The sequence below is a fragment of the Lepidochelys kempii genome, chromosome 5, assembly GCF_965140285.1.
Source record: "Lepidochelys kempii isolate rLepKem1 chromosome 5, rLepKem1.hap1, whole genome shotgun sequence".
Lineage (NCBI taxonomy): Eukaryota > Metazoa > Chordata > Testudines > Cheloniidae > Lepidochelys > Lepidochelys kempii.
Genome location: NC_136384.1, coordinates 92769137 through 92796649, shown reverse-complemented (window position 1 = coordinate 92796649; position 27513 = coordinate 92769137). Strand labels below are relative to the sequence as shown.

Genomic DNA, 27513 nt, shown 5'->3' with positions numbered 1-27513 from the left:
CTGAGGTCTGCAGCTCAGTGAGGGCACTAGATAAGAGGAGGAGTGAAGATTTAAGAACACAAAAATCCTGCAGCGCCAAAGCATAAAATGAGAAATTCAAGAGGGAATGTCTTAGAAGAGGCTAATTACTGGAAAAGACCAAATTGCTTGAGACGCATTTCACTCTTTGAAAGTAGTAGAAAAATAATTTATTTTCTGCTGTAGTAAATTTCAGAAGGTTCATATTCTGGTTTTGCTATTATCAATATTACATATTGTTCCTACCAGGTTTATAAATGTTACTGTATGTTTATGTATTATAAACAGATTATTTTGCAGGTTATTTTGCAATCATCATTATTCTGTATGCTGGTATATAAATTCACTCTTTTATGTTATTTTATTACATACGGTTAAAGGTTATAAAAGAGAATAAGTAGTCTACAAATCATACCATGTGTAAACAGAAGCACCAGAGGGACATGGTGCTCATCTGTACTCTGATAATGTATAAATGAGAAAAATGTTATCAAGAAATTATAATTATTACAAAAACCTTCTGAACAACACCTAATTACAGATTGATTAGGCACCTGAAGAAAAGTATCTATGTAACAAATGCTACTGACAGATTCAAATCCATGAAAAGGGAAAGAAGCCTGGGGTCTCTTCTGCTCTCACTTAAATCAGTATACATCAGAAGTAAAAACCTCTGAAGGTTTACAGAGTTACTCCAGTATGTCAGTGTAGGTGAGATCAGAATTAGACTTCCTGAATCCACTGCAAATTTGGATCAAGGGTGCAACTCAACTGAAGTTAACTGAATAAACTAGGGTTATTTTTCATCCATTAACTGCAATAAACACTGTATCAGGAAAGATAAGTACCAACATTCAAGGCATACATTTTTTTAAAAAAGGAAGAGGAGGAACCATTTTAATTAACTTAAGGAAACAAAGTCTTCTTTTTTAAGTATTAAATGTAAGAAATTAGTACATTGAAAACTGCATTAGGAAGGGCCTTTCATTTAAAGAAAAAAACTATTTTTCCACCCCAGCACACATTATTCAAGTACTACGAAGCAAAATGCTGAAGTCCCATTTGGATGACAGCACTGAGTTAATCAATACAAATTAGACAAGGAGTGCTACAGCAATTCCCAGAGTACTAGCTCCATTCATATGTGAAGCTCCTAAAATGAAGTGCACTGAACATTCAGTCCTACCTAATAAAAAGAAATAAACAACAGAAGAGCCACTTTCATCTAAATGCTTTGTCTATGGTAGCTACAATGCAACAGATAATCAATGTTCCTCTTAACGGAACAGAGATGAGTTGACTTGCTAAGAACACAAATATACGTGGTATGAGATCATTCTGAACAACTGGAGAAAACAGACATTACGCAGAGAGGTTTTATTACTCCAAAGGTGGAAAAAAATACCTTTCACTCTACTCCAAATTTCTTTCACCTTGACAAGCTGAAATGTATTCCCTAGATTTTTAAAAAAGAAAGTAGTAATGGGCTTAAATTGCAGCAAGGGAGATTAAGGTTAGACATTAGAAAAACCTTCCTAACTGTAAAGGGAGTTAAGCACTGGAACAAATTACCTAAGGAGGTTGTGGAATCTCCATCATTGGAAGTTTTTAAGAACAGGTTAGACAAACAGTTGCCAGGGATTGTCTAGATAACTCTTAGCCCTGTCTGAGTGCAAGGGACTGGACTAGATGACCTACTGAGGTCCCTTTCAGTCCTATATTTCTATTATTCTATGAGGAGGGTGTGGAACCCTTGTGGGCCAGTCTGTATTCCACTCTGGTTCCACAGCTCACCAGGAATGTTAGCTGGTGGCTCCTCCATGGATCTGTAAGCATGGGCGTGTACTTGGTGTGGTTCACGAATTCCCCCGACACCTCTTCTTTTTGTGGTATGAGGAGACCCTGCCACACATCTGTGTAGAGTGCATCAGGTTGCAGCCCTTCTTCAACTCTTCCAGAACCTCATCCTGAAATTCCACCTGAACTTGCCCCCTCACTTGTTTATCCTAGCACAGCCTATCCACTGCCCCACAGAGTTGGCACAGCTCCTGCTTAACCTCCTCCTGGTGCTGGCCAACATGGCCATCCATCACACCAGAAGGAGGAGGCTGCACAGTGGGGGTGCTCTGCAACTGTGAGGCCTATTTCCGGCTTCTTGTCCACTCACGTCTCTGGACAGAGTTCCTCTGGGTGTTGTACACTGACTGCTTGTACACCTTTGAGTCGTGGGTGCTGTTGGGGTGGGAGGTCTCTGCTCAGTGTCCCACTCTGGATTCCTGATTTTTAACCTTTAACCATCAACTCACACCCCTGCTTTTTCATTTATTTTCTTTAGTATTTACTTGTGACCGAGGCTTTCTCTCCCTCATTTGAATGGGTGGGCCTTTAGCTTTAGGCAGGCCTAGGCCTGCCATCTCCCCGCAACCACAGTAGATGCACACCTTCCAACTTCTGCAACTGCACAGAGATCCTACAGAAAACCACCTCATTCACTAGACGACCTGCTTCAGTCTCTGTGTACTGAATGGGGCTTGGGTCTTATGGAAACAATTATATGTGGTCTTAATTAATGGGGACTGTGGGTGCACAGCCTCCCTAAAAAGCAAGCTCCAAAAATATGACTGTTTGAAACCTGCTGATGAGATTTTTGGCCACAGCATGGTGCCTATTTCATTCCTAAAGAAACTGCAGCATGCAGTCATTCTTCATAAAATCCACAGGGGCCATGTAGACTGGATCAGGCATTTCATACTGTATAGGTACATTCACACAATAAAGTAATAGCTGGATTCTCTCAGTATGGGTCTGGGATACTGTAAAATGCTAAGCACCTTGTGAGATGTTCAGCTGCTCAAGTCATTTGGGAATTCAGCTCCTCACTTGATCAGGCCCTATTCTTTTTCCCGTAGTATTCTTTTTTTCACTTTATTTTTTGTTCCTACTTTCAGTTTCATTCAGCATCTTTCCTTCTCTCTGGTACTGTTGAAATGTATTTTTGAGCTTCCTTTTGTACTACATTAATCCTCATTTCTGTTTTTTCTTGTCATGATATTTTTTGGGGGAGAGCGGTATCTTATTCTTTCTCTGCCTCTGATCCTGACCCTATAGGTTCATCCATAGGGTTCATCAAAATACATTCATCAAAATTCCCCCTCCTCTCTCTGTATGTTATACAACATGTTCCATCAGTTCTAAATGTCCAAAGAGACTGACATGTCTCCGATCAGTATTAGAATACAAATGTGTGTGGTTTGGATGAGATGGGGTTAACACTGAGAGGAGGGTTTATTGCGTGTTCTTTGGAAAGTGGTGAAGCAGCAGAGGGTGTGAGTAGGAGGGATTGCAAAGAAACTTTAATTACAGGATATAGATCCTGGCTGGCTTATAACTAAACATTTTGTTGCCCTAGGCAACCACCTGTTCGCAGTGTCTAAGACATCCAGCCTTAGATGTACAGGCACTGCACCTAGAATGCTGTAGACAAATACTCAGTGAGACAACTCCTGCTATGACTGTGAAAACTAGTTTGTTCTGTGAAATCAATGGGACCTGCAGAACTCTAGGCACTTACAAAAAGGGGTTTGGTTTTCAATGTGGATTTTAGGTGCAAAACTTTAGGCACCCAAATTCAAACATTTTGGACAAGGATCCTCTTAAAACTATTATTAAAGATACTGCTGTCACTCTGCAAGTCTGAAAGAGACTATTATTGGGATTGTATGTTTACTCTTATTACAAATATTTGCCTTTAGCATCTCCACCAACAGTTGGGCTAGAGGCTTTTGAAACTACATCAAAAAATGTCTCTTAGCAGCTGAATTACACCTATTTTTTTAAAAACCCCAAAATTCTATATACCATGAGCTCAGTTCTTCCCTCAGAAATAGTCTGTAGAGCCAGAGCCTCATCATTGTAAATCAGGATAGTTCCACTGATTTCAATCCACACAAGCTAAGGATATGGTCCATTATGCACAACTCTGATTGACTGCACTTATGTCCTGTGTTTTAATATGTGCTGTTTTAGTCTAATTGACAAGACTGTGAGATACCAAGAAAGAAAGGGTACATGAAGGCTTAGCAATTTATTGTTTAAAGGCATTTTATATGTCATTCTAAGTATGAATGCAGTCAGACAGACTAAAATAACAGACAACATTTAGGCTTCCTGCTAGCTTTGAGACTGCATGATTTATTCATTGAAGGAAATCAAATAGATGGGCAAGGTTTTTTGTGTTTCCATAATTCTAATTCATGCTCATATACTTTGCAGAGCATGTTGAAGATCTCCTCTGTGGCCAATGTGGCAGACAATCACCACCATCTTTTGCTCTCAAAGAAAGCACTTTTTGAAGTCATCTCTCTGAAGACATGCAACATGGAGCACAATTCGTGAATAATGAAAAAAAAATCAGTATGCATTGAAAATAGAAGCAGCACTGGCATTATGTCTCATCCAATGCTATTTCTTCAGAGTGTCATTTAGGTCATCCTTACTAATAAATAACCCATATGCTGTATTCTCACATGCCCAGTTAACACTGGGCTTCAAATTGCTGAAAACTGACGCAATGTGACCATTGCTGGCAATTCTTAGAAAAAGTCTCTACTCTGAGTGCAAATTGCCATAAACTTTTAAGAAATCATCTTTTGTGAGCTAAGGATCTTGTGCAATAGAAGACACTTTTACAGCCCTGCAAATCTGCAGGTATCTGCTTTATACCCACAGATATCCGTGGACCATGTTTGCGGATCATTGATTGGATGGAGATACAAATTTTGTGTCTGCACAGTGCTTTAGATAGCTCTTTTCTGGGTATGATTTTATATCATTTCCTTAAATTTAATGAGATTTACGAGGATCCACACAAAAAAAAAAAACAAAAAACCCAGTACCAGCAGATCTGTGTCAACTGGTTTTTGCATACTTGAAGCTATCTAAACCAACACTGATTTCATTATGCGGTTTCTTTTGCAAGCAAGCTCAGTGGTAAAGAATTGGAGAGCTGCACTCATTGTGGCCAAACTGTACAGTAGTTTTAGAGCTAAACTTGACTTTAGTGGGACTATATACATTCTGAAAGTTAGGCATTTGCTTAATTAACTTTGAATACTCTCTTCATGTATTCGCAAAAAGAAAAGGAGTACTTGTGGCACCTTAGAAACTAACAAATTTATTTGAGCATAAGCTTTCGTGAGCTACAGCTCACTTCATGCATCCGATGAAAGCTTATGCTCAAATAAATTTGTTAGTCTCTAAGGTGCCACAAGTACTCCTTCTCTTTTTGCGAATACAGACTAACACGGCTGCTACTCTGAAACCTTCCTGTATTCTGATTTCTTTTGACGAATGAACATGCCAAAGGCTTGATGTATAGGCCACCTTATAGTTACCCCCCCTTATACTGTTCCACAGTAATAATACTGCTAGAAGTGTGCTCAGCACACAAAATGAAAACAGTCCTTGTCAATAAGAACTGACTATCTGAAAGACAAACACAGAAAAGATGGGATATTATGGGATGCTTGGAGGAAGGATCCGTTTTGACTTATTATACTGTAATAAGGCTGATCTTCTCCCCAGTTCCCAAAGGACACATTGCCACTTCCAGAGCTCATTGACTATTTCCTCTCTGGTAAACAGGGTATGTCTCTGGGAGATGTCCATGACAAACCCTCTCCCTAAAGATTTTCAACTCCATCTGAATTCTTTGGGTCAAAAATTAAAACATAGGTGCTTAGAACTCGACTTCTAAAATCACATTTAGAGTCCTAAATACTGTAAGTGACCTGACTTTCAGGGGCAATGAGTACCCACAATTCCCACTAATTTTAATGAGACTCTGCACTCAGTATTTCTGGAGCTCAGGACAATAAATTCCGGTGCCTCAACATGCCCAGATTTAGGCAGCTACATTTGAAAAGTTTGGCCTTTATTTCCACAGCTTCTCTCCTGCTGGTCCAACATGCTTCAATTCTATAACTGAGAAAAGCTTGATTGTGCCTTTTTCCTATGCAGCTAAACAGTGGAGTAAGGCTCCCCCTTCATGCCTGCATAGTACTCTCCCAGGTTGCCCTTTCAAGTGTGAGGGGATAGTAGAGGCTGTGAACCCAAATTCACAGAGGAGCCATGACTCTGTGCCCAAATTCTAGTCATTGTTGCATGAGGGAGCGAGTATGTTGCACCTCAGAAAGGAGTGAAGTAAATTACTCCCTGCCTGCAGGTGCAAGAGAGGAGTCTAGGGAGCCACTGAATCACAATTTCTTCAGGAAAGCGGCAAAGAGTCCTGTGGCACCTTATAGACTAACAGACGTATTGGAGCATAAGCTTTCATGGGCGAATACCCACTTCATCGGATGCAATACGTCTGTTAGTCTATAAGGTGCCACAGGACTCTTTGCCGCTTTTACAGATCCAGACTAACACGGCTACCCCTCTGATACTTAATTTCTTCATGGCGTTTCTCCTGGACACGGTGCTGCTATGCAATGCCCCAAATTTAGGACTGAGGTTCAGCATAGCTTTTAGGTGGAAAACAATATCCACTTGACTTGCCATTTAATTTCTTTATGCAAATTCATACTCTAAAGAGCTAGGACTCAGTCTCAGGCCCCAGATCCAGCGGCTTTGCAAAAAATCAATCCATCAGATTTTCAGCCACTGCAGTTGATGGTTACAGGTGGCATAGCTTAAGGCAGCACTGAGACTGCTCTAAGTTATGCCAGGGCCATTTGAGTGCCCAGGATCGGTGAGAAGAAAGTGACCATGGGGCTACCTTTCCACTCTTTCCTTCATCAAACTGCACATACTGTAAACTCACTTTTCACAGTTCAGGACTGAGCCCTTAGACTTCACCCAAAAAAATCTGAGTGGCTGCCTGAGTTATTATGTTGTCTGCCTCCTGATTAGTCAAACCAAGTTTCTACCTAAAAACCAGTTCCAACACAATTCAGCAGAAACCTACATAAACATCTCGGTTGACTTCATTCACCATGTTGTTTTCATTTCTTCCCTGAGCAAAACATCGAAGGAATTAGAACTACCCACAGATTGCAAATAAAACCATAGGTATCAGCTGGCTGGGTTTATTCATCCTCTGAGTCATGCTTATTAGCAATAACAAATGGAATGTCAGAAACACAATAAAACTAGATTTTCATGTTCATCATAAAACATGAAAACAATTGGATGTATTAGAAGGACATCCAATAACAAGCGAGCAAGACCGTCTCAGAGTACCTCTTTGTCTGGGTAGGGAAAAAACTATCACAATTCATGCCCCAGATCTTTTTTATTTATTGCTTGCACAGCCAAGATATGCTTTTATCGCTCGGTGGCACATGTCTTATTATACCTTATTGCTGAAATAGGTAATGTAAAAAAATGATTTTTCATTAGCTGCAATGGGTTCCCAACAGATTTATTGTCTATTCCTAACCTTTATTTTTAATTACAAATTTTTAGCAAAGAGTCTGTATTCAGAAAGTTATTTACAGAATTATCCCATTACCTCTCACTCCTTCACAAAATGATGTGCTACCTCCTACATACTTCATGTTCACTCCAATGCTTACTTAAAGCTTACTATGAAATCTCCTCTTATTTCCTTTCAATCTACTGCCATCAAAGGGCTTGAGCATGATGCCCAATACATATTCTCACACAACAAAACTTTGTTAGCTTTGAGTTAAGGTTGTTAGACTGTGTATAAACCAACACAAATTCTGTAAAGCACACAAAGAAGCAATTCCATCATTCAGTCTCTCTTCCATGCTCCATTCATCAGCTCCCCTTCTCAACCCTGTTATTTCCCTTACATTCCTTACAGCCCATAAATTTCCACCCTCATCCTGAACAAAAACCCCAAGTAGACCTATGTCTTAAATCTAAGAGTATGATTATTGGTTATATGTTCAGGTATTTTTACATATGTTGTAACTGGTATTGTGTTGGTGCATTGTTTTCAGGTGGTTTGAACATATACCATATAAATATGGTCAGAGTTAAGGTTGCATTTTGATTTTTCAGGATGAGCATAGCAGGAAGTGCAAGGAGGGTAGGTGAGCCACTGTAGAGAATGGATACAAGGGAAATAACCATTCTTAACTCTGACCCATGTCAGGTGACTATGACCAGTCTCTTTACTAGCACTCCTGTGTGTTGCATCTTTATTAAAACTATGTTGCCAGAAGAGAAACAACTGTGAGCTATTAACAAACCAAAGAATAATAGCATAACTACCACAAAATGCTAATATCTCAATGCAGGATCATTGTGTGAATATAAATTACCTTTTCCCATGCTTTTCAACCACGGCATTTATAGCATCATCTGTCAGCTGGCATCCATTAGCAGAAAGGCCCTGGAGGCTGAAATGTAAAATGACAGTTATTTCTCTATATTTAAAAAAATCATCCCTAGTTTAAATCCATCAGCTTCAAAGAAGTTACACCACACTTGTATTTGTCCTGTTGCCCTTCTGACACTTAGGAGACATAAAGGGGCTAGAAACTGGCTGCATCTGTCCAGCAGAAAAATTCCATCTCAGAGGAACTCCCAAATTATACAAGTGTGTTGGCTCCAGTCCCTGTGCCTACTGTCTCCTCCTTCGCCCCCAATGCAGGGAGCAGTCAGGGACTTTTTGGAGCCAGGCAGGGAGGGGTCCATGGCAGAGCTCTGTTCTGTTACACCTATAGTGCCTGCATCAGTGGCACACGTTAGAGCTGCTAGGAAGAATCTCTAACTCTACCAAGGTTGTGGCTTGACCTGGGAACCAGAGCTGGAACCCACTCCTGGCCCCCTTCAGTTCCTCCCCACTGAGCAGAGCTTTGGCACAGAAGTGAATCATGCCCAATGAATACAATTGATCTTTTTCATTACTTTGCACAGATAAGCAGATCCACAGGAGAAATGTATACCTATTGCTGTAAAACAAGCAGGTGGAAAAGTGGGGAGGTGTTAAGTGTTTTACCTTAAAGAAGCTTCTGCTAGAGCAATGACCCCTAAATCAGTAGCCCCTGTCCAGCTTATATCCACGGATATCAGCTGGCTGCAAAAGGTGCTTGCATGGAGAAGAACTGTGTCCCCTCGCAATCTAGGACCACTGCAGCTTGTTATGTTCAATTCCTGGGTGAACAAAGAATAAAATAACTGCAGTGCAGAACAACTTTAAATAATGACTACAGCTTGTAGAAGTTTGCCTTCCAAACGACGAACTGGGTACAGTCTCTGTCTTCTTTCATTGTTATTTTTCCATATACCTTCTCATTTTCATATATTCTTACACATACACACACACACACAGACTATTATATTGAGGGCCAGGTTTTTAATGGGCCTCTAACAGAGCCCCTGCAATATACAAGGAGCATGCATTTGCAAACATAACTGTGGACTTTTGCAGGTGGGAATGGATGCCCCCAACATACTGTTGGTAAGTCTTTAGGGTCCACCTTGGCTACTCAGGGTTCAACTCCATAAGGTGTGGAGCACCCAAAATTTTAACTGACAGTGGCTTGCTTTCACTTTACTAACTTCATTGTGAGTTGAAGATATTTAGCATGTTATAGCATACACTCAGTACTTTGCAGGGTTGGTCTCTTAGTGGCCGAGGTCCATACCACTCATTTTTGATTGGCCTGATTTTTTTTAAACAGTGTCTTAAAGAAAAACTATTCCTTTTAAATTACATGCAGAAAAGATCAATTTTTTCTTTAAGTCACCATTATTTAAGAAAAACGATAATGTTGCAGCCTCACAAGGCATAGGTTTACGGATTTTGCTACATACCTTGAGTACTGTCAACCTCAAGTATTCAAAAATCAAGAATCAGGTCGCAAAATAACATGACTGGCTTTAAAATAATGAAATTTTAAAAATAATAAAGTTGGGATTCTTTATATTTGCTTTCTGGTTTCTGAGCCTTTAGTGTTCCCATTTTCAAGATTTTCTCAGCAACGAAGATAAACTTACTTTCTTTTTTACATTAGAGCTGACATCTCATTTTTAGCAGGGGCACTCTCTCACTGTCTCAAACAAGAAGACAATACTGGGTAAGAGAAGGAAGAGAGGAGGATCCTGGGACCCTGAAAAAAAGGACCAAAACAAAAAGGGTCCTGGAGTTGTGAAGACACTGGAAGCAGGAATTTCCATGCAGGTGTTTGTTATTTTTCCATAGACCTGTATATCTCTTTTGCTTTGTCTATGAGTAAAGTGTTTAGGAATTATTTTGTGATAGCTGTCTCTCCCTTAGTTTAACTGTCCCATACTCTCTGAAGGATGAAACAGTAATCCAGAGAGTCCACAGTTTCAGTGGAACTCTGAGAAGCGTGCAATTGCTAATGAGAAGGCTTGGGAGGGCAATATTAATTTTAGGACCTGTGCTGTTGGCCTGCAGAGTCCCATATGTGAGGAAGGAGTGTTAGACAGAGGATCTGCATCCCACAAATGTGTCTAGAACTACAGAGTTTATGATAGTGACTGGACTCTGTCCCAAACTAGCCAGCCTAAACTCAGGCGAAATCCAAGGTTTGGGTCTAATATAGTGGTATAGTGGTGAGCATCCGCAAGGGAGAGCTCTATTAGGATTGTAACAATTGTAACATATTCTAACCTAACATTTCTTTTTCTGAGTTTAAGTACTGCTCCAGATTAAACAAATAATTTCAACACATGCTTAAAATTAAGTATGTGCTTAAGTGCTCTGCTGCACTGGGGCCTGGATTCTGCAAGGCTTACATGCATTGATCTCCCATTGACTTCAATGGGAGTGCAAAATCAGGTGTTAAATCTTTCTTTACTGTCATTACATCTCTGTAATCCTTACCAAGAGATATGAACTACATGAAGTTACTAAAGTTCCTGCAATTATCTTTTGAGCTGTAATATGTGTAGTTGTCCTGGAAAATAACATGGTTTTGCCTCTGTTTTATACAACATAAATTTTTTCCATCAACTAACAAATATTATTTAGATTTCCCATTGCAGTTGTTCTCCCCTTCACATTCTGTTCCCTTCATAATTTATTTTTAGGCAGTCAACTTTGAAGTACAGTCACAGTAATAACTGAAAAATAATTGTAAATGCCAAGAGCTTCATGACAGTGGATCCATTGACTGAGTGCCACAAGTAATTCCTGTAGAACCTTCTGAAGTGAAAAGGAAAATCCACTTCTTGTCATGGGACCCCTGATTGTCATTTAGTTGCCCCTTTTTCGACCCAAGTGGCTTGTCAAATTTTGGGAGCTTTGTCTTCCAGTAGGGGGTAAAAACTGATGATCAAGTCTGGTATTTTCTTTGATGCAATTTTGTTTATTTACAAGGAATGTGCCAGTCTTTGCTTCTCTGAACATAGGAGGAACCAGAAACAAAAGAATATTATTTTAGCTTATAGCTCCAACTCTCTTTAGTCAACCCCAGACCCCAAATACACACTCTCTCTCTAGTGTTTTCCAGGGTCATACACCGTGCTCACAGACAGCTGCTTGACTTTCTTGCATTTTGGCTATCTCTCTCAGTTTTTGTGTTTTCACCCCAGTTAGTATTTTTCACACATAGACAAACATGGAATGGTAGGAATAGAGAGGTCATGGAAGGAGCACCCCTTAAGGCCACAACAACAGCAGCTGATAAAAACAGATAGATGTATCATTTTATCGTTCCAGTCACAGAGGAAAGGGAAAGACAAGTTTCAAAACTCCCTTCCCTTTGTCCCATAAAAATATTTAACAACACATGTTTATTGGCATTTCATCTTTGCAACACCTCAGCACAACACCGCCCTCCAGCCCAGCCACAGTGAATATGGCCCACCACAGGCAAGGGGTGGAAGAAATTTCAATTTCATGAAGCAATACAATTTTGGTCCCTGGTGCACAAATACCAGTAGAGGGCAATGAATATTGGCACTGTTTTCCACAGGCAGTGGTGCTTTTGGCAGATAACTCACTCCTGAGGGTAACAAAAGCACAGAGAGCTGCTACTGCCATCCTGAAGCTGCCCAGGCCCATATGCTGCTAGCCTGTTTACTGCAATGGTACCTGCTGAACTCATGGAGTGGCACAGGAAAGTGTCCCACATGGAGGAAAACATAAGGCAGCCAACCCCAGAAACTGTTGGAAAAAAACTGCAGAGTATCTTCACAAAAGTTGAGTAAAATAATGACAAGTTAATACCTGTGTCTTGTTAACTTGGGGATGGGCTGAAGGCATCTTTAAATTTGAACATTGTAAGGAAAAATTGCATGCACACACTTACCCGAGTTTCCTTTCCTGTCATTGGGCTGGTCCATGCTTGGCTGCTGGAACTGGCTGCACTGTGGTGGAGTCTCAAACAGGTCGTGGCTTCTGACATGGCTAGTGCCCCCCACCCTCCCAATCTTCTCCCTGTTCACTACAGGAGTCTCTGTCTTGAGCTCCTCCAAGGTATCCATGGTGATCTGCAGGGTGTTGGTGGGGGGTCTCCAAGTATGGCAAGCAGTAGTAAAAGCAGCAGGTCTGTGGCTCAACACCAGATAGTTTTTTGGCCTTCCTGACCTCGTCTTATGCCTAGCACATCCTTAGTCTGAGTGGCACTACTACTGATCACAGTTGCCAACTTTCATGCGGTAAATAGGCACCCAGACTTTCACAATATGCCAAAAATCAAGCTAATCTCATTTCAAAACAAGGCCAAAACAAGCCAATCCCTTAGGACCCCATCACTGTATGTGACTAGATCCCGCCGGCGTGCTGTCTGGGACTGTGGTGGGCCACTGTGCACCCCTGACTCTTTCCGCCCCGTTGCCCCTGCTTGCCCTCATTTGCCGGGAGCCAATCAAAAAAAAAGCAGCAACAAGCTACAACAAGCAACAAGCCAAACAAGCAACAAGCTACATGCCAAAAACTAGCCAATGAGCAACTCACAAGCCAATTAAGCCAAAAACAAGCCCAATTTCTGCATTTTTTCCACAAGTTTGGTATGTCTGCTGCTGATCTTTATCATACCCCTTTGCCTGCATTTCCCATTCAATGTTTTCATAGATGTCCATGTTTCTCCGGCTAGTCTGTAGCTGTGCTTGCACAACCTCTTCTCCTCACAGTCCCTGGAGAGCCTATAATTCATGTCTACTCCAGGCCGGAGCATGTCTAGTGCATGGAGCTGGCATGGTTGGTTGGGCAGTTGCACATAGCAAGGGAGAATTGCTAGATGTGCAAGTGGGCAATCAGCAAAAGGAATTTCAAAAATACACAGGAAGTTTTAACATGGGGAGAGACTTCCAGTCTCCATGACCCCAGGGCAGTTTAGTTTCCAACTGTGACCCAAGCAGTCACTGTTGCAGGGAATGGGGCATTGTGGGACAACTGCTGAAGGACCGTTAGAGTCAACATAGGTCATGCAGTGTCTACACTTGCACCTTATTGACCTCAGGAGATGAGCCATGGCTTCACGCCATTCCAGGAGGTGGTTTTACTACTTTGCTGTAACAAAGCCATTATGTTAGCCGGTGATAAATTTGAGCATAGACAAACACACAAGTAGGTCGATGCAAGGCAACCTATGTTCACCTATCTGTAGTGTACTCCAGGCCTAAGGGACAATCCATCTCCCCCTGAAGTCAATAGGAGCCTTTCCATTCACTTCTCTAGGAGCTGGATTGGGTCCTAAATGCAATTACATTAAATTGACAATAAGCAGAAGTTTCAGAAAACTAAAAAAAAATCATAGCCTAATTTCACAAAATATAGATTTCTCAACAAAATGGCAATATTACTTATTATTGCCATTTTCTTGTACTTTAAAATAAATCAAAACCTTCTGAATGCAAATAAATATGTTCAGTGACTTGCTTTAGAAGAGTAGACTTGGTTCTGTTAATTAATCTTAAACTCGTGGGAAAGGGTATGTAATTAAATAACTATTACACAAAAGGTGAATTACTACAGAAATTAACTGAATTATTTCCAGCAGTCTCATCGAATGGCATAAAATATCAGAACACAATGTTTTCATTATGGAATACATGGCAGCAGTCCAGCAATACTTCTGTCTCTGAAGAAGACTATTCATTTCATATCAGCTGACCTTTTATTTACTAGTCGCTATTTTGGGAGAATAGTTTTATTTGTTTATATGTTTGTTTCTGAAGGATTTATTTATATTATTGAGATGATGCATGGTACAGTGTATCTATTTTATGGATCCAAATTTTCCTGATTTTTTAATTGAAATGATTGAGGAAATGTGTTCCTTCAGAATATATAGTATTATTGATAAACTGAAGTGGGAAGAATAAGTTGTATAGATCACTCTGAAACCATATCCTTAAGGGCCAAAATTTCAAAACTCAGAAGCTTGACACAAACATATATTCAAGTTTTTTATGTGAGTATATAAACACTTGCCCATGTAGATATTCTGTATTCCCATTGGCATCAGGGCCAGGATTTCACCCCCTTTCCAAGTGCAAATGCCCTATCTGTACAAGAAAATATGGTACAAGGAAAGTGTACACTTTTGCAGGTTAAATCAGAGCTTATATTAGAAAGTCTGGCATGTGAGACAGCAATCCATACAAAAAGCAAAAATACATTCTGTGCACAGGCAAGTGACAGTTATTCATTCACAGATCCATAGAAAATGCCAGAAGGGACAATTGTGATCGTCTAGTCCGACTTCCTGCATAACAGAGGCCATAGGACTTCTCTGAATCAACTTCTGTTTGACGGAGTAGTCTCTTTTAGAAAAGCATCCAGCCTTATCTGAAAATGTCCAGTGATGGAGAATCCACCACCATCCTGGGTAAATTGTTCCAGTGGCTAAGACCCTCACTGTTAAAAATATGCATCTTATTTCCAGTCTGAATTTGTCTAGCTTCACCTTTCAGCCATTGGATCTTGTTATATCTGTGTCTGCTAAATTGAAGAGCCCATTAGCAAAGTTTTATTCCCCAGGTAGACCCTTATAGGATATGTCTACTCAGCATTTTGCAGCCGACGGGAGCGAGCCTCCCAGCCTGGATCAACAGATTTGAGCTCGGGGGGCTCGCACTAGCACTCGAAAAACAGCTGTACCAGGCAGCACTTGAAAGTTGTGGCTCAGGCTAGAGCTCAGGCTCTAAAGCCGAAGGAGTGGGGTGGACTTCAGAGCCCAACTCCAGCCCAAACCACAACTTCCAAGTGCTGTCTACACAGCTATTTTTAGAGCACCAGTGTGAGCCCCACTAACTCGAGTTTGTCAACCTGGGCTGGAAGGTTCGCTCCCATGGGCTTCAAAATGTTGTGTAGGTATCCACATAGACTGTGATCAAGTAATCCTTTAACCTTCTCTTTGTAAGCTTATCTGTAAAATTATCAGTAACAATTTCAGGGTTTCTTCCAGGTCATTGACAAATATGTTAACTAGAGTAGGGCCAAGAATCAATCCCTACAGGACCCCATTAAAACCACACCATTTGATGATTCTCCATTTAGAATTACATTTTGAGACCTGTCAGTTAGCCAGTTTTTAATCCAATCTTTTTAATCTAATGTGTGTCAAGTTCCAAGACTTATTGAAAAATCAACATTAACAGTCCAGATAGCTCCTCAGCCAGTGCTTTTAAAACTCTCAGATGCAAATTATTCAGAGCTGCTAGTTTAAAAATGTCTAATTTTAGTAGATGCTGTTTAACATCTTCCTGAGTTGGAAAGGAATGTTTCATTATCATCTTATGATATGAATATATTTTCTGTCTTCTTCCCAAATACAGAATAGCATTGTTTATTGAACACTTCTGCCTCTTCCCTATTATTACTGACAATTTTACCATTTTCATCTTGTAAGGGACCAATACAATACCATGGTTAGAATGTTTTTTGTTTCTTTAGAACCACAGAACAGACCATTTATAACCAAGTGAAGGACTTTCCTCAGGTCTCCCTACACAAAAAATTGCTGTTTATGGTACAAAATATTTACATATTGTTATGTTTCATGGCATACAAACAGAGTAGTAAAATAAAAAACAAATTCTCTTGCTGGAAGGTTACAACATAACACTACTTTACTTCTGAGAATTCAGAACAATAACACACAAACCCCAAAACAGAGAAAAACAGGCTGCACCCTCAGGCAGAGAGGTGCAGCTCATGCCACCCAGCTTTAAGCTGGCTGTCTGCAAACTTCCTCTGCTTGTACGCTTTGCTCTAGAACCCTTTCTAGAGGGTTCCAGGGAACATTTCCCTTCCCCCCTGCTCTTAAAGCAATAGCTTGCAATTCCAACATAGTCCTCAACACATCACACGTATAAACACTAAAATAAATCATGATGTATTAACAACTATGAGCCACAGTACATTACAATGCATGGCGGGGGGGGGGGGGCAACCATCCCCATATTAAGACTTTTGATGCATCAGAACCAACGTGCCTAATATCTACCAGATCACACATTGGTGAATGTATTAAAATAATTATATGGATTGCTATGTGGATGTGAATACATTGTTACTACAAAAATAAGACACAACCTGTGCAAAACACTGCCCAGTAATGCGTTAGGTGTCCCAAAACATGGTTCTCTGTTCCCCCCTGCCCTTTTTTTTTTTTTTAAGGAATGAGCTTTTTGTGCCATAGTAAAACAGATCACCACAAAAATTAAGGCCCCTGTTCAACAGTTAGGTGCACGCTTAACTTCAAGCTCACCGTTCATTAAGTTCAACAGAACAGCAAAGACTACATGGCAGTCAGTCTTCTTTCTTACTAGTCTGATGAATCCGTAGCAGCTAGGATAGCGGTATATTCTTCAAGAAATGGATAAGTTTCCTATGTGGAGATGAGCACTGAAATCTTTCAGTTGTGTCAATGGCAGCATTGGTGTAGTGCAGCACACAGTTTTGACGATCATCGGGTGTGACAAATTCTACCTTTTAGCCATGCTGGTCACACAGAGTCGTGGGTTTTGAGATCTTCTTGTGGCTCAGGGAATTTGAAGCAACATAAGTGAGAAGTTAAGGAGAGGCAGCGGGATGCTGCTAGCTTCAGGATCCCTGGGCCAGGACCTGGAGTAATGGGTGGGCCTGCTCCCCCGCCCCACTCACCTTTGGGGAAGTGGCTAGACTCTAGAACTAAGATCTTCCCACCACCCCTCCCTCCCCCTGGAAGAAGGAAAATATGGACAGTGACATGGCCAGAGGGCTAAGTGAAGGCGAAGATACTGCAATACTGAGACTGAGTCAGGTTTGCAGGCGACGATGACAGGTTAGGCACCACCAGGAGGTAGGGTTGGCAACCCTTTAGGATTGTCCTGGAGTCTCCACGAATTAAAGATGAATTTTTAATTAAAGACTATGTCATGTGATGAAACCTTCAGAAATACATCCAACCCAACTTGCCAACCTTACCTGGAAGGCACACCAGCTAGCAGAGCGAAGCCCTGTGATGGCCAGCAGGAGGTGCCACATTGGTGAGTGAACCCCATGACAGTGGCATAGTAACTATTATATTCAAAATGTTTCTCTGTTATCAAACATAGCCTCTATGTTAAAAAGCATAACAAGAACATACAACACTTGCATACACAATGCAAACCACTTCCATGACACTGAGGTGTGATACTCATTCACACTAAGGCCCCTTTACATTGCTCTGGTCCCCTTTACACTGCGAAGTAATGAATGAGAATCAAGTCCTCATTTTTTTAATCCACACTTGCATTTTTTCCTCTGGTTACCATGACTACCCTGAGACTTTAACTGGAAATTGTCATTCTATAAGAGCCCTGAGGATGATGATTGTCTAAACCATCAGTTTTATCAGTAATTTAGGATGGCCAAAGTATTGGCATTAGACACATTGGCCCTGATTATCCTCCCATTTACATTTGTGCAAAGCAAGAGTAATCCCATGAGATATTTAAAAAAAACAAATATATCACTCCATTCTCTACCTTATGCAATATCTTGCTACTCAGACAGCAGACCTAACTAGATTTTTGGTTTCCAAAAATATATTTATCTTTGACTTAAACTCATTTAACTATCTGCTTCCACATCACCATATGATAGAAAGTTCAAATCTAACAACTCCCTCAAAGAAGCAGCTTGCCCCTCATCTCTAGCCTGCACCTTTCCTTCTGGAAATACTAGTTGTTACACTTTTTTCTTGTAGGTACCATATAGGTCTCCACTCTTTGTGTGACCCTTGCAGATTCCTGAAAACCACAAAAAGTTCACATCGTCACCTTCTTTGTTAACTCCTGAAAACTTTTAAAAAATATTCAAGGCAAAAATTATACATTTTGTAGCCTGGTGGATAAAATGATTTCCTTGAATTTAAGACACTGAGAGTAAAATCCTGGTTCCTCTGAAGCTGATGGCAAAATTTCCACAGACTTCATTGGAGATAGGATTTTACACTGTCCCAAACCTACTAGGGTTGCATTTTTATTCAATAAGTGTCTTCTCTTTGCTATGAGCATTCAAAAATATACTGCATCTGATTAAAAGTTTTCACTAGCTCTTTGAAGAAAATTAAAATACATGGAATTATTAGGAATAATTTTCAAGAAGACCACATACGTTTGCATCTTGAAATAAAGATGGAATATCCTCTGCTATGCTTGTATAAAAAATATTATGTCATATTTATGGGGTAATATGGGCTCCCTCTGGTGGTTATTTTTCACTTGCATTTTTCATTTTCCCTCACAAAAATACTGAGCATCCTTTAGGAATAAGTGGACTCCCTTGGTAAAGACAATTATAGAATCAAATCCTAGCAAGATAGTGTTTTTTATTATAAAATATATTATTCAGATCTATTTTTCCTTTATCTTTTATTTTTAAAAAATCATCATCAGAGCATTAATAATTAACAGGTGCAAAAACAGCCCATCTATATAAAGTTGTACTATATGATTTTTATATATAATCAGACATGTTAGAAAAACTTGACTCATTTAAACTAAAGTCAATAGGGTATATTAAATCTGTAAGTATAAGGCAGCTCCAAAAAAAGCTGTTTGATACTATTTTTCCTGCTTCATTCAATGCACAAGATGCATAGTCAATATTTTGTTTTGTCCTTGTTCAATGTGTGACTCCCAAGCCTTATTCACTGCACACTATCCAAACCCTGTTCTGAAGACAGAATTCATTTCCTTATGAACTTCTCTTTGGTTCTCATCACTATAATATGAGTGCTTCACAAACATTAATTTATTTATTTTCACAACATCCCTATGAGGTGAGAAGTGATGTCAGGCGCTGCCTCCCAGTAATCAGGCCTAGTGGTTGGTGTGGCTGTTGAAGCTGGGTGTAGGGTCAGGACTAGGCCAACAATGACATTGGAAGTGAGATCCAGGGACAGGCCAGGGTCAAAACTGAGATCAGAGTCCGTCGTCAAACCAGAATCAGTATCATAGCCAGAGTCCACATGCAAACCAGTGGTCGAAGCTGGGTGTTCAAAGTACAGGAACAAGCCAAGTCAATAGAAAGACACTGCAGAGACCATTGAGATTGAGATGGAAATAGGAGACAGACTTTGTTGAAAGTCTCGAGTTAAGGATAAAAGAGGTAAAAAAACAAGGGTAATGTCATAATAGGGGTCTACTACAGAACACCTAACTAACCAGGGAGAAGAGGTGGACGAGGCTTTTTTTTTTTTAAACAACTAACAATCATCCAAAGTACAGGACTTAGTGGTGATGGGGGACAACTATCCAGACATCTCTTGGGAAAATAACACAGCAGGGCACAGATTATCCAACAAGTTATTGGATGGTATTGGAGACCATTTTTTTCATTTCAGAAGGTGGAGAAAGCTACTAGGGAAAAGCCTGTTCTAGATTTGATTTTGACAAATAGGGAGGAACTAGTTGAGAATTTGAAAATAGAAGGCAGCTTGGGTGAAAGTGATTAGGAAATGGTAGAGTTCATAATTCTAAGGAATGATAGGAGGTAAAAGAGGAAAATAAAGATAATGGATTTCAAGAAGGCAGTCTTTAGCAAACTCAGTGAGTCAACAGGCCAGATCCAATGGGAAGCAAGTCTAAGGGGCAAAAACAGTTCAAGAGAGTTGGCGGTTTTTCAAAGAGACATTATTAAGGCCACAAGAGCAAACTATCCCACTGCATAAGAAAGATAAGAAACATGGCAAGAGACCATCCTGGCTTAAGCAGGAGATCTTCAATGATCTGAAACTCAAAAAAAAAGTCCTACAAAAAGTGGAAATTGGTCAAATTACAAAGGATGACTATGAACAAATAACACAAGTATGTAGGGACAAAATTAGAAAGACCAAGCCACAAAATGAGATTAAACTAGCCAGAGACATAAAGGGTAACAAGAAAACGCTCTACAAACACATTAGAAGCAACAGGAAGACTAAAGACAGGGCAGGCCCATTACTCAGTAATGGCGGTGGTGGTGGGGAAACAATAACAGAAAATGTGGAAATCAAACAAGTGCTAAATGATGTTTTTGTTTCAGTTTTCACCAAAAAGGTTAGTAGCGATTGGACACCTAACATAGTGAATGCCAGTGAAAATGAGGTAGGAGCAGAAGCTTAAATAGGGAAAGAACCAGTTAAAATTACTTAGACACGTTAGATGGCTTCAAGTCACCAGGGCCTGATGAAATGCATCCCAGAATACTCAAAGAGCTGACTGAGGAGATATCTGAGCCATTAGCGATTATCTTTTAAAAGTCATGGAAGACGGGAGAGATTCCAGAGAACTAGAAAATGGCAAATATAGTGTCCATCTACACAAAAGGGAAATAAGGACAACCTGGGGAATTATAGATCAGTCAGCTTAACTTCAGGACCCAGAAAGATAATGGAGCAAATAACTAAGCAATCAATTTGCAAACACCTAGAAGATAATAAGGTGATAAGTAACAGTCAGCATGGATTTGTCAAGAACAAATCATGCCAAACAAACCTAATAGCCTTCTTTGACAGGGTAACAAGCCTTGTGGATAGGGGGGACGCGGTAGATGTGATATATCTTGACATTAGCTTTTTATACTGTCTCGCATAACCTTCTCATAAACAAACTAGGGAAATACAACCTAGATGGAGCTACTATAGGTGGGTACATAACTGGTTGGAAAACCATTCCGGAGAGAAGTATCAGTGGTTCACAGTCAAGCTAGAAAGGCATAACGAGTGGGGTCCCACAGGGATCAGGTCTGGGTCTGGTTCTGTTCAATATCTTCATCAATGATTTATATAATGGCACCGAGAGTACACTTATAACATTTGCAGATGATACCAAGCTGGAAGGGGTTGCAAGTGCTTTGGAAGATAGGAGTAAAATTCAAAATGATCTGGACAAACTGGTCTAAAGTAATGGTCTAAAGTAAACAGGATGAAATTCAATAAGGACAAATGCAAAGTACTCCACTTAAGAAGGAACAATCAGTTGCACTGCATAGGAAGAAGTACTGCAGAAAGGGATCTGGGGGTCATAGTGGATCATAAGCAGGAGCATTGTAAGCAAGACACAAGAAGTAGTTCTTCCACTCTACTCCGTGCTGATTAGGCCTCAACTGGAGTATTGTGGCCAGCTCTAGGTGCCACATTTCAGGAAAGATGTGGACAAACTGGAAAAAGTCCAGAGAAGAGCAACAAAAATGATTAAAGGTCTAGAAAACATGACCTATGAGGAAAGATTGGCAGAAGCTATAAAAGGCCCTGGAAGGTCCTCCATTTTGCCTCTTTCCTGGACTATGGACTTATACTAATGGAAGCATTCTAACCAAGGGACTGAGGACCTTCCAATGATTTGGAAGCAACCAGAGACTTGACATAAACCAGCAGTTTATTCCATCACTGCTACAAGCCTGAACCAAGAACTTTGCAATTGTTGTATGTATTTGATTCCTTTAACCAATTTTAACTCTCACCTTTCTTTCTTTCTTTTTAGAACTAAACCTTTAGATATTAGATATTAAAGGATTGGCAACAGCATGATTATTGGGTAAGATATGAGTTATATATTGACCCCGGTATGTAGCTGGTTCTTTAGGATCAGAAGAACCTTTTGTTTGATGAAACTGGTTTGAAATAACCACTCATCATTAAGTCTAGTGTCTGGGTACTGAATCCAGGACTGGAATCTTGAAGGAGGCTGCATGTCTGACTTCTTGTTAGCCAGTGTGATGAGACAGAAGTTTACTTCTGTTGCTGGTGTGGTTTATCTCATGAAAGAATAACCATCAGTTTTGGGTGTGTCTGCCCTATTTCTCAGCAGTTTGTCATGAATTTGGTATTCTCAGTTTTGACCCACAGAGGCATGGTGACACCTTGCCAAGCATAGTTCCAGGATGTGGGTTTTTTTCGAATTGCGTTGTTAAACATATCACTGTACGGAAACTTCAATAGAGGTATGTATTTTGTATTCTTTGATAACAACTGCAAAGTGATCTAGGCAGTACCTTAATACCAACATATTGAATAATTTGTAAATTGATGGACCAAAGTTTAAAAGGGGCTTCAATCCTGACACTAATTTTGTGAGAGTAATCAATTGCAAGTACTAATTATGGCATTCAAATGTGAAGTTATCTGACTGCACCAGCAAATCATGCAATTAGATGCCTAAAAGCCATAATTTGCACTCTCAATTATTTGCATTATCAACTGATTGCACTTGCAACATGGGAGATGGGTTTTTAAACTTTGGACCCAAAGTTTTATTAATCTTCAGTGCAAATTATGGCATTTAGACATTAATTCCTGTAGATACCCATTTTTATTAGTCCCACTTCCAAGCATTTGGGACTTCGATGGGTCTTCAGACTAGGAGCCAAGTGAACCAGTGAACTCAGTGAGGGGGGTTTGGTTGCTAGCTCCCAATACCAAAAGAAAGGGGAAGGATCGATGGGAAATCGGGAACCGCAGACTGACTGTCCCCAGGAACAATGGGGAGAGCCTAATCCTGGCTCTGCCACTCATTCTTTGAGCTTGATTCTCCTACCACTTACAGTGGTGTAAATTAGGAGTAACTCCACTGAAGTTGGTAGAGTTACACTCCACACTAAAGTCAGTATAATTACAATTGTGAGATGAATCAGGACCACTGTTTGGCCTCATACAAGTCATTTTACCTCTATGTCTCCACTATAAAACTGAGATAATACTTTACAAGGACATTGTGTAGATTAATTGAGGTTTGTAGACTGCTTTTACAATGTAAAGCACTATACAAATACTAAAAACGATCATTATTCCAATGTGGTAAAGATGGAGTATTACTAAACCAACAGAACAGAAATCTAACCAACTAGGACGTCAAACATTCCCACCTGAGGAAAGTAGATTTCAGATTCTTACTTTACAGAATGAATACAAATACTATAAGCCTATTACAGCTTCCTAGTATTTGAAGTAGTCGTCCCCTTTTAAAAGCCTATGTGGCTCCTTTTGTACTACCACACATGGCTGTGGTAAATGTCAGCGAGGGAATGGTCCTGCTATTGTGGGGAACTTTCCTGGCTTCTGCACTACCCCGGTGAAATGGGCTAGCAGAAGGATCTGAGTCCTCGCTCCCACTTCTTTACCCAGAGGCCTGCCTGCCCTCGAGGACTCCCCTTCCACTCTCCTGTCTGGCACAGTCCTCGTAACGCCAGCAAGGCTGGGCCCAGGATTCCTGGGGGGCTCAACCCCCAACCTTGCTGTGGTCACCTAGGACAGGGGCTAGGGTGTCCCCACTCTGGGGTACTCTCTCTGCACTGGACACTTCCCTGACCCACTGATCATTTTGTACAATTTAAAGCAAATACAATTTATTTAATCAGCAATTAATTTAAAAAAGAATAAGGAAAAATGGGAAAGGTTAAAGGAAAACACATCACCCCGCTCTGTGGCAGGGAACATTACAAACAGTGTCTCTGGAACGACAGGGCAGTTCACAGTTTGTTTCTTGTAGGTCCCAGGCCTCCTTCTCAGGCCCTGGCTGTGCTGCAGGGATGCTGTGGGTTGGACACTTGCTCTGGTGGTGGCCACACACCTCCAGGCTTTGGGTGGTGGGACCCTTCTTCCCAGCATCAGACCCCTGTCGGGTTAAGAACCCCCTCCCGGTCTGCCCTACAAGGACCCTTGGCTGGGGGTGTCTTTCTGCACTGGGCCCTTTGCCCAGGGTCTCCCCTTGGCTGGCCCCAGTTGCTCACCGCACCCGGCTCCAGACTGCTCCAGCTCCACTGTTCTAGCTTCGGCTCCACTCTGCCTCAGCAGTGATGCTGCTGCTGCTCTGCCTCCAGCCCCCTGGGCTGCTTCTTTGACCCCTCTGGCTCTGCGGCTCCAGCCCTCCTCTCAGCGCAGGATCTGCTCTCCCTGGGCTATGTCTCTGGCTCTGTGGCTGCAGCTCTGCTCCCAGCACAGGATCTGCTCCTCAGCTCAGCTTGGGCCCCTTCTTTCTCCTTAGTTCAGCCCCACTCTGTCTGACTCAGGCAATTCCAGCTTACACGGAGGACAGGACCCATGCTGGCCTTCTGATTAGCCTGCCCGCCCTGTCAATCAGGCTGACCTGGAGCATTGGCCTCTCCCCATTGTTCCTGGGGACAGTCAGTCTGAGGTTCCTGATTTCCCATCGACCCTTCCCCTTTCTTTTGGTACTGGGAGCTAGCAACCAAACCCCCCTCACTGAGTTTTAGTAAGGGGACAACAGTCCCCTTACATAAAGCTGCTGTAATCTTTGCCATAAACCATTATGAATTAGAATTTAACTATTTATTGGCAAATCAAAATCTAATAAACATTTTCTTACTAACACTGATCTTATTGTCATTGATGAATATCAGAACCAGTATGTTCTAGACTATGCAATTATGGTTTAATTTACAGGGCACAAAAGTAATGTAAAACTATCAGTATGGCAACTGTTGACCATTTGAGTCACATTCTTGTTTACAGGTTGGATACATACATACTTGATGTTTACAGGTTAAGTACTGTTAATTACATTGTAAATACATTTTATTTTGTGGTTCAAAGGTGAACTACAAAATAAAACAAACAAACAAACAAACACAAAGTTTGTACTCTCTACTTCTCCTTTTTTTCTCCTTTATAATGCATAAGGTCAATCTTAGGCTGGAATTTTCAAAGGAACCTAAGAAAGTTAGCTGCCAAACTGCCATTGAATTCTAGTGGGATTTCAGCACCAAATACCTTTAAACTCCTTTGAAAATTCAAGTCTCAGGGCTTGTCTACACACACATTTAGTCTGCTGCAAGCAAGAGTGTAAATCCACCCCACACTAGCCTGCTGCAGACTAGCTGTCATGTAAATCATGCCGATATGCATTAACAATTCGTTAATGTGCAGTGATCTAGCCTGTTTCAAAGAGGACTAGATCAAAGAGCTTTCAACTAGATCAAAGAGCGTTAATGCATGTCAGAGGGATCCATATGGAGAGTTAGTCCTCCTCAGGCTAGTGAGGGTATATTCACATCTCAACTTGTCATGAACTAACTGTTCATGTAGACAAGCCGTTAGTGTTTTTCCAAACAAAAGGATTTTGTTCAGGGATTTGTTACAGCTTGTTTGTATAAACAGAAACATCAGACCTTGATTTTCCTGTTTTTCTGAAGGACCCTTTGTTCTTGAAGAACTGGAAAAGAACTGTGACATCACATTAGGTTGAAACCTGAGCTGCAGCTTTCCCATGACTTAGATGAGGGAAGGAGGGGACATTGAGTCAGACTTCTCTTAAAGTTTTGTTTTAATTAAAACTTCTTTAATTCTAGCTCCTAACATTAAACAGCTGGGATACAAGCTGTCTCTGTGAGAACCCCAATCTCCCCTAAACTGAGGGTTGGGAAAGTTTCAACACATCTGGTGATATCACTATCCCACTTAATTCCCTAGTCTTCTAGAAGGTCCTTTAGCAAAACAAGTGACTCCAACACATGATATTTCTAATATAAAAAACAAGCAGGAAAAAACCCAACAACTTTCCTACAGAGTTCATCTTTAAACAAGGGCACACATTAAATGGCAATTAAATACAATTACCAGGTAATCTGTAGGGATATGCACTGTATTTACTCCATATTCCACAGATATTCCTGAGAATACATAAGTTTATCCATGCAGCTTATTCCATGGGGGGGCACAACGCTTCCCATCCACACTGCACAGAACTGGATCACCAAGAATGCATCTTTGCAGAGGTTTCCTCCCCCTGTCCAGTGAATACTGCTATGGGAAGAGATTACTTGGCCTAGGAAAACTCATTTGTACTGAAGGCACTGATAGATAGTGTTTACATAAGTGGGAAAAAATCAATGTAATGCTTTGGTTATTCTGGATTTGATATTGGTCACATGAATAAAAGCTGTTTCCCCCTCACCCCCAGTGTACTACACTTCCCCCTCTGTCATGTACCAGACAAATATTCTGTTGTCCAGCCAAAAACCCGTAACATCTAGGGGTTATTTAAATGGTAATGTCACATATGGTCCAATCCTTGAAGATGCTCGAAGTTGAGAGTGAGCTCAGAGTTACATAAGGAGCCATAATATTAGTGCCCTAAAAGGTAAGATGATTCCAATATAGTTAAGGGAAGTTGCACTTTAGGGCATGATTCACCACTGCAGCTCTTGAGAAAGTTAATGGACTAAACAATGAAACCTGCAACTTGTTTGTTAAATAAGTTGCTACGGACAAGTGGTAGACTTTCTATTCAGAATATTTTAAATGCGTAGTTAAAATGTTTTGAATTGAAAGGCTTTTATTCAGTTTGAATAGCTAGGCATGTGATACAGAACTGCGCAATTACATGCCATGATAGAAGGATATCCCAAAGTGAGTTTTGCAAACAAAAGGCAGTCAAATAATCTGAAGTATTCAACAGATATCCAACTAATCTACTTATTTCCTGAATACTGTGACCTCGATGACTATTACAAGTTGCTCTTACAGGTGCTGGGAGAGGAAAGAGGGAAAGTTCAAAATAATGGGTCAAATTCTACTCAGTTACACTGGTGCAAAGCCATCAGTAGAGCGCCTAGGGATTTAGACTGGTGTAACTGAAAGCAGAATTTGATTCATTATGCTTAGGAGAACAGTACATATGTTTATGAACTACAATAAGGATCAACAGGATGTGAAAGCACTGCACCTGGGGCTTTTTAATACCTTGATGATAACATTTGTTTTATTTTTTTTTTTATTTCCACAGGCCTAGTATTCTATTTTTAAAATGAAAGTTCTCAAATACATTTCTGACAAAATTTGAAATCCACTATTTAACTGAATCTGTATACCAATACACACTGAACAATTAGATCACTAATGATAGCTAGAATGAGAGAAAACAACGAGGAGTCCTTGTGGCACCGAAGAGACTAACACATTTATTTGGGCATAAGCTTTCGTGGGCTAGAACCCACTTCATCAGATGCATGGAGTGGAAAATACAGGCCATTTTTATGGCTGACTTAGAACAATGCTTCCTCAGCTCTCGTCCCCTAATGCCCCTACTCTACTTGCGCTACATTGATGACATCTTCATCATCTGGACCCATGGAAA

At 40.6% G+C, this 27513-nt stretch overlaps 1 protein-coding gene across 1 annotated transcript in view; it reads right to left on the bottom strand.

The window, feature by feature from the left end:
- LOC140911634 (uncharacterized) overlaps nucleotides 1–27513 on the bottom strand; it is a 117773-nt gene that overhangs the window by 34040 nt on the left and 56220 nt on the right. Inside the window, exons 7-8 of the mRNA XM_073345075.2 lie at nucleotides 8990–9144; nucleotides 8310–8387 (exon numbers count right to left, since the gene is read on the bottom strand). Of these exons, the coding sequence (XP_073201176.2) occupies nucleotides 8310–8387; nucleotides 8990–9144 (233 nt within the window). The remainder of the gene's footprint in view (nucleotides 1–8309; nucleotides 8388–8989; nucleotides 9145–27513) is intronic.